Here is an 8,140-nt window from a genome sequence, read left to right as displayed (position 1 = left end):
CACTGCGAGCATTTTTACGAATAGTCACCTGTTTCGTCCAAACACCGGGCTGACTCCGGCAATATCTGTGCGGATAGCCTCATGGCGGAGCACCACCGGTGTATTACACGGATGCCGCCGTTAAGTCAGGCTATCACTGCGGCCACCGCTGCGATAACACGCCAACAACACCCATCCCGTTGGTAGCGCTCGAAACACAGACTTGCCCTTCGTTGTTTATTTCCAGCGCATGGTTGGTTAGCTTCCACGTCATCTGACTACATTCGAAACACGTCAACTTTCCCAGGGGGACATCTCAAAGCGCGGGGTCTCAACGCCGCACATACCCAGGGCGAGGGCCCTTCACCTCACAAACACGCGTGCCTCTCCAAAGCAGTGGCACCATCTAACTGAAAGTCACGGGGTGAAATCTGCGACGCAGATTTCATGGGAGATCGGTAGACGACGGGGCGTTCGTCCCTGGGTGTGCGCGGCATTGACTATTACGAGCGAGGTTATCGCTCAGTAACTACGCCACGACGGCTATGGCCTTACAATTCGCCACACGCGTCCTGATACCAGCACGGTACACACATTGAAAGCACGGCTCACTAGCGCCATCTACACCGCCGCGGTTACATGCGCCCGCTCGTGATTGGTCCTACCGCCGAACCTCAATACGACAGGCCAATCGGATGCCAGTACGTGACGTGACGTCACGACAGTTGGTGCCGATTGGCCAGACGGCTGAATGAGTCAACCTGGGCCCTGTTCACTTGCTTCGCGCGTGCATCCTGATTGGTGGGGGAAACGGCGCGAGATTCACGTTTGCAAAGGCACCCGCGCAGTGCACGCGATCAGGAGCAACCACAACACTCAAGGAAACAACACGGACACGCTCACAAGCGTACGGCGAATGGCTTCGCGATCGCCACAGCTCCCTTGTTCTTTACTCGGTATCGGGAAGGCACAGGACACCTTCTGACTCCCGGCGTATGCCTCATGCCACTCACCTCTTCCAAAATTCTCCACACCGCTTCCGTGCCGGTGACATTTTACAACCTAAATAGCTACGGCTTTCCCACACTGGTTGTACGTGAAATGGCCAAATTGCAATATCAAGGGGTACAACCAGTACAACCACTCGCGCCATACGCGACGGGGCGACCCCGCAAACACCACGAATATTCAAGCCGACTGCCCATCGTGACGCGCGCACATCGCGTGCAACCCCTGAACACGAGGCAAATCTTAATTTTGCGCGCGCAGCACGCGAACAAGGCCCGGTTTTCAGATCCGTATTGGCGATGCAGCAATTACGACAGTTCATGCTGTGGCCATTGATGCAGACGCAGTCAACAGCCACGGCCATATGCCGCTTTAAACACCCGCATGGGCTTTATGAAGAAGCACGGCGGTGTTAGCGATGTTCGCGAACAGTGACGGCTGGGTACGCAGCGGGGGAAGGGGAGGGAACAACACCTCCAGATAATGGCAAATTATACGTGCAGGTCACATAACTGGGGGCGTACGACGCGCGGCGTCCTGTTAGCGGAGAGCAGGCTATATCGACTAGCAAGTCTAGATAAACAACGGCGCCCGACACGCGTACGCGAACGGCACTGGTCAAGGCTCCACAAGGCGGCGCAGGGAGGCGCAGGGCACAACGTGTCCCGAGCGGCGACGGGTCTGCAGACCACGAAGCCAGGGCCGCGCAGCGACGGGTCTGCAGACCACCAGGCCAGGACCGCGCAGCGATGGGTCTGCTGGCCACCAGGCCAGGGCCGCGCGGGGCATATATTGCAACATCGACGGCTGGCTACGTGACACTGCACCCGAAACACGCACACCGACATCTCACACACGCCACGCACGCCGCCCCCATTTCAAATCACGCGGCCCGACGCGCGCGCGCGCATATCGCAAGCTTCCCCGGCGCGAGGCGCTCCAGCAGCATCTACCACCACTCGCCGCGTCGACGCTACTTCTTCCACCACCTACGCTTCTGCTTGGTCTCTGGCGCCCGGTCGGCGGGCGGCGCGCTGTCCGCCTGGGCAGCGTCGGCCGGGGCGGGAGCGGGGGCGGGGGCGGGCTCCGGCGCCGCCTGAGCGGACTTCTCCGATCCGCCGTCGGCGTCGGCTGGCTCGGCGCCGTCAGCTCTGGCCTGCTTCTGCTTGAGCAGGTGCTCCTTGGTGGCGGGGAACGGCTGCGCCGGCGGCTCGGACACCTCGGACGCCTCCGCCGGGCTGCGGGCACAGCCCACCGCGGGTCAGGTCAGGGGTCACCGGGTCCGAACCCGGGACGGCAGCCAGACTAGCGCAGAGGGGAGCAGTCCAACCCAGGAGTCAGCGGTCAGTGTCAAGATGAACCTTCAAAAGACGGGGCCCATCATTCGACAAGCCCACAGAAGAGTGTGCACGTCAGATCACCCAAGCCATACTACTGTGGGCTGCCTGCAGATCACACATAACCAGCCCAAGAATACGCAAACAGCTTTGGCTGATTAAAGAAAGGCATGAAAACTGGCTGATTCTCCCGCACATACCCAAGGTCAACGGCACAGGCACCCCCACTGGAGAAGGGAGGGGTCGGGACCAGTGCGTATCGTGCAGCCATCCCCCTCCATTAGTTTTACACGGGCCGCTCGCGCGTTGAACCCAGCACTGGACATCACCCGACTGAACAGCTGCGTGCGGCTCCACCGGGATGGCCAGCCTCGCACTCAGCAGACAGTGGGCGTGGCCGAGCCGGAGACCCCGCCCACCGGCTGGAGCCGTCAGGAACGCCGTCCGGCGCCGGCCGACACCAGCGCGGGGGCCAGCTGGTGTCGGCCCGGGTCCGCGCCGTCAGCGGCCGCACCGGTCAGGTACGGGCGGGCACTCACCGGGCGCGGGTTAGTGTCAGTGCACAGCCATCACCATCACCACCATCACCAGAGGCGGCGCCAGCGGCGGGCACGGCGGTTAGACGCGCGGCTGCGGCCGACCCGCTGCTGACGTGTATCGGAGAAGTCTACTACAGAGCTGCCTACACGCCGTTAGTCAGTCTACCACCGGCCCCCTACCAACACACCACAGGCACTCTACAATGCACTACGGATACACTACCATCCAATCTGTTCGTTAATTGAAGTTTAGTTTGCCCGATTCGCGAACTGAATATGACTCCCACGTCTGTTCCCTGATGCAACGGGATCGCGCGGCAATTTCTGTCCGCAAATTTTAAAAAACCTTTTAAGTTTAAACCACCTCAAAAGCGCAGGCGCCGTGCAACCGCGGGACACTGGATCTAGGCGGCCAGGTGTAACCAACCGAACAAGTACACAAAACGCAGGGCTTAAGCAAAACTCCGCATTCCTCAGCGGGGGTGCGCCCGCGCCCGGCACACGCCCGCGGCCCGCGGCCGGCACGGTCCCGCGGGGTCAACGCGGGCACACACGGCCGCCCGCCGCCGACCTCCGGAGGCCCGCCGGCGCCGACCGATGCTGTGCAGGGACGGGGCGAGCTGCCTGCCGACCGTCAGCCACCAGCCACAGCCGCGCCGCCACACAAACACGCTCAGTCGCCGGTTTTATTGAAAGCACAGGATATTTAAAAAACACACACAACTGCGTTTCTCAGTCAAAACATTAGTACAAATAAACGCGTCTAAAGCATGGTTACGCGCATCGGCGATTTAACGCAACGAAAACGAGGAGTAAGCACGGGGACGTACGCCGCCACACGCAAGGATTCAGCGCGCCGCTAACACCGCCGGCTCCGAGCCGGCCAGGCCGTGTAACGTCACTCGATGGCCGCCGGCCGCGGCGCCGCGCGCTCCGGAGCGGGGCCCGGCGGGCGGCCGTCGGGCCCGCCGGGCCACCGCGACGGAGGCCGCGGACGCGCGGCGTCACGTCACAACCGGTTCAGATCCCTCCTGTAGCGTCGTCCGATATTAGAGCCGCGCTGGCACCGATCGCCGAGCCTCGCGCCACCACCACGATCTGAATCGTCCCGAGCGCGCGTGATTCTGCCGAGCGCTGGCCGCGCGCTCCGCCAGCCAGCGTGCTCGGAGGGGAGGCGTCCCGTGGTGCGGCGGTGAGGGCGGGGAGGGGATGGAGGCTGCCGCGGCGTCCCTCGTCGCCTCCCCTCCGACCGCCGACGCGGCCCCAGCACCACCGCCGGCCAGCAGTGGCCCTCGTCAGTCCCGTCACGGACTAGACGCCAGCTCCATTTGGACCATTTTATGTAACCAACCGTGGCCCGCTGAGTCGTAAATTGGTCAACAGCCTGTCCTCAATGGCACGTCCCGGGCTTTGACTGCGCTGGGTGTGTGCCTAGCGCGATCTGTAGTGACATGAGTCGTTGCTCAGGCAGAAGTTGCGGGAAGATCTTAATAAAACCGAACATTCTTGGAATTCATCACCAGCCTCAACGTCACAACAGGCCAGTATTTTTGAATGTCAGGGTGGCAGAACAATCGTCGCTTTTTGCTGCAGAGTTCGTCATTCCATGATCCTTGAAAATGGAAAGCACTGTCCAACAACAGCTAACATCATTTGAGCCAAAACATGCTAGTTATGCACGTCCCGCCCAGGTGAACATCCTATGGGCTACTACGCAGGGGACAAAGGCCTTTGGGCCCTGGTGTAAACTTGCGCTGCTGCTACAAACAAACCCCAAAATGAGAGGAACGAGAAGGTACCACGTCTTTAACTCGGACCCCTTTGTCAATGCCAAACAACCTATGATTATCACGCAAAATACACGCTTATGCGAAACGATAACAACAAAACATGTCAAACGTGCATAGGCTGCGCGTGCCACTGTAATATTTTCTGACAGCCTACGTGGGATCCAGCACTTCAATACTCGCTGACCTGAAGCATGACCGCCTCAGCGCACGAGCGTGAAAATCTCAGTACCTCCGTGCCTGCCTGCCGTCCCGACTCCGCGGCGGAGCGTCAGAAAATCTCCAGATTTACCAGTCGAAAGCAGCTGGCCTCACCGTCCCATCACAAGCTCTTTGATTGTCGGGCGGCGCCGGCCACCGAGGCCCGCTCCGCGCCACCGGCGGCCGGCGGCCGGCGGCCTACACCTGACGCCCAGTCGCCGTCCGACTCCCGTTTTGGCACAGCTTTGCATGTGAGTCGATAGCAAAAGAGTCGTTCAAATAAAGGCCACCAGAACAGGACCTCGCACGCAATAGCGCGCGTTGACCGAGAGCCCCACGGGGGTCGCTGAAGTGAGTGCAGTTCTCAACTGACCCGTCCAGCCCTGCATTGCCAGTCGGGATCCCCACCCTCCGTTACCGCACAGGCGGAACCTCCCAGGATCGCTCACACGAACAGGCAATTGCAGGTTATTACACTTGATTCCAAGGCGTCTAAGCTTTACGAGATTGACACGTCTGTGAAACGTCCGTGTTTACGAGATTGAAACGTCTGAAACGTCGCGCGCGGGCGGCCCGGGACCGACAGCCGCTCTCCTTTCTTAAGCACACGCGACACCGTGACGGAATTTCGAGCCCAGGCTGGCTCCGGCGGCACCAGCAGACCATCTTCTGGCTGGCTGCCGCGTTCCGCCGTCGCCGTCGGCGACTCCGCAAGGCGCCAATGTCGGGCCGCCCGCCGACGCCGCGCCGCTCGCTGATATGAGACTGCGGCGTGCGACAGCGCCGGCGGCGCCCGCCAGCTGACGCCCGCCGGCGGGCGCGGCGTCAGCGCGCGCCGCCGCCGTCCCTGGCGCCCAGACTTCAGGCACCCAGCCCCGGCCTCCGACTCGGACTCCGACCCGGACTAGGACTCGGGCGCCCCCACACGCTTGGCGCCGCTCTCCCGCCAGCGGCGCGCCCCGCACCTGGTCAGACAAACAGCCATATCACGACCGGCCGCCCCAGTGACGTCACCGCCTCCCTGTGACGTCACGGCCACACGGCCCTCGTTGTGCACACGACTAGAACTGCGCGCTTCGGCGGCAGCTGAGCAGGGGTAGCCCACCACACGCGGCATGCAAGTGTTACATGAAGAGCTGGCATTGTCAGAGCGCAAACACACCGTTGACACCACCGTCAGCGTCGCCATCACCGTCACCACCACCACCACCACCGTCACTAGCAGCAGCACCTGCATTGTTCAGCTCGGTCGGGACCTATCGCGGCCCGTCCCGTCTACGGACGGTGGCGCCAGACCGTCCGCCGCCCCGCGCGTCCAGCACCGGCGCGCCACGCCACCACCAGCCGGGGTTAGTCGCCGCCGAGCGGCCAGCATGCGGGCTACCACGCTGCCATCTGCCGGCCGGCCAGCGAACGGCGAATCGCGCCGGCCGCCGCCGGGTGGCGCTAGATCCGCGGGAGATTCGGCAGCGGCGCCGGCGGCCGCTAATCCAAGTTCGTCGCCGCCCGGTCACCGGCCACGGCTTGCAGGTAACTATACCTGTCAGTCGACTTCGCGGGCCGCCTGTCGGCCGGCGGCGGAGGCTTGACTGCGGCGGCGGCCGGCGGGGGCGCCGCGGTCGCCTCCTCGTCCAGCTCGCCGATGGGCGTCTGCAGCAGCGCCGGCTCCAGCTGCGGGTACTGCGCCATCTTGGAGCGCAGCAGCTGGCCGTAGGTGCGGTAGCGTGTGGCCTGGAGCCAGGCCGGGGCGCCGGGGTCACAAGGGTCACACCGCTGACGCCCATCGAAGCCAGTCGTCAACACAGCACAGGTCGTGACGAATAGGAGCAACTTAAGTGGCTGTCAACCGCACATGTACATCTCAAACATGGCACACAAGAGCAGTGAAGATAGGTAACATTTCAGCGCATCACACACAAAGTCGTTCATCAATGCTCATTAAACCACAAAACTTTGTGTGAAGACCCGACATAGATGACACATGAAAACGGACGATGGATCTTAAAACCAATAGCTGAGCCGAGCCGGGCCTGTCTCATAATTCACTTGAGAACACTGACGCCAGCTGCGCTGCCAGACTAAAATCAAACAAACCACCTCACCCAAGAGTTGTTCACGAGGGTGGAACACAGGCCCGTACCTCGGCCTGCAGGAATGCGAACTTCTCGCGGTAGGCCTGCACCAGCTGGGTGCGCGCCCCCTTGGGCGGCGGACTCTGCTCCATGGTGGCCAGCTCGGCCTCCAGCTGCGTCACCTTCTTCTCGTGCTCCAGCAGCTGGTCGTGCTGCCGGACAGCGTCAGCGGCGGGTCAGGCTGTCCCCGGTCCCGGCGGGCCGCGGCGGTGACGGCCGCCGGCGAGTCTCGCATCGGCGGGCCGCGGCGGTGACGGCCGCCGGAGGGTCTCGCATCAGCGGGCCGCGGCGGTGACGGCCGCCGGCGAGTCTCGCATCGGCGGGCCGCGGCGGTGACGACCGCCGGAGGGTCTCGCATCAGCGGGTCGCGGCGGTGACGGCCGCCGGAGGGTCTCGCATCGGCGGGCCGCGGCGGTGACGGCCGCCGGCGAGTCTCGCATCGGCGGGCCGCGGCGGTGACGGCCGCCGGAGGGTCTCGCATCGGCGGGCCGCGGCGGTGACGGCCGCCGGCGAGTCTCGCATCGGCGGGCCGCGGCGGTGACGGCCGCCGGCGAGTCTCGCATCGGCGGGCCGCGGCGGTGACGGCCGCCGGAGGGTCTCGCATCAGCGGGTCGCGGCGGTGACGGCCGCCGGAGGGTCTCGCATCGGCGGGCCGCGGCGGTGACGGCCGCCGGAGAGCCTCGCATCGACAGCGCGGCGCCAATTACGGCGCTGGTGTAGAATGTATGGAATGGTGTGGAATCATGGTCTGGGAAACCAGAGGTCCGGGGTTCGATTCCCCGCGGCGCCCGCCCTTCCTGCCAGGGTGGGAGGCAGGCGACGCCATGTAGCCTCAGCAGCTGAGTGCGTCGTGAAGCCCCAATGACACATGGCGCTGGCATTGCGTGGGCATCGGCGGAGTACGCATCTTCGTCCAACCCACTACTGAAGCCGCGCTACCCCAATCTCATTACATAAGCATAACGCGGACCTCAAAACGTGGCTTTGACGTTTCGAAATGAACGTCACCGAGTAATTGTATTTGCGGTACGTCTAAGAGCCATACGCTTTTGCACTAATTCCATACCTTAAAACCAGACTTAATAATTTGTGATACCCTAAGAGAACCCAACAGAAGGCAGCCCAGCCGTGATTTCCACACAAACGCTAGCCGGTCG

General features: G+C 63.0%; 1 protein-coding gene and 1 long non-coding RNA gene across 2 annotated transcripts in view; both read right to left on the bottom strand.

The window, feature by feature from the left end:
• Positions 1–202: 202 nt before the first annotated feature.
• LOC119100073 (uncharacterized) lies at positions 203–6,436 on the bottom strand. The gene is made up of 2 exons (XR_005094450.1): positions 6,392–6,436; positions 203–2,225 (listed from the first exon to the last, which is right to left on the bottom strand). It is a non-coding gene; the product is annotated as an uncharacterized LOC119100073 (long non-coding RNA).
• Positions 6,437–6,474: 38 nt separating this feature from the next.
• Efa6 (Exchange factor for Arf 6) overlaps positions 6,475–8,140 on the bottom strand; it is a gene marked incomplete at its 3' end in the record, with an annotated part of 70,542 nt that continues 68,876 nt past the window's right edge. Inside the window, exons 9-10 of the mRNA XM_037223120.1 lie at positions 6,992–7,135; positions 6,475–6,582 (exon numbers count right to left, since the gene is read on the bottom strand). Of these exons, the coding sequence (XP_037079015.1) occupies positions 6,475–6,582; positions 6,992–7,135 (252 nt within the window). The remainder of the gene's footprint in view (positions 6,583–6,991; positions 7,136–8,140) is intronic.

The sequence above is a fragment of the Pollicipes pollicipes genome, unplaced genomic scaffold (genome assembly GCF_011947565.3).
Source record: "Pollicipes pollicipes isolate AB1234 unplaced genomic scaffold, Ppol_2.1 Scaffold_1600;HRSCAF=1878_pilon_pilon_pilon, whole genome shotgun sequence".
NCBI lineage: Eukaryota > Metazoa > Arthropoda > Thecostraca > Pollicipedomorpha > Pollicipedidae > Pollicipes > Pollicipes pollicipes.
The sequence above is the reverse complement of the archived record's forward strand: the minus strand, read 5'-3'. Positions and strand labels throughout refer to the sequence as shown.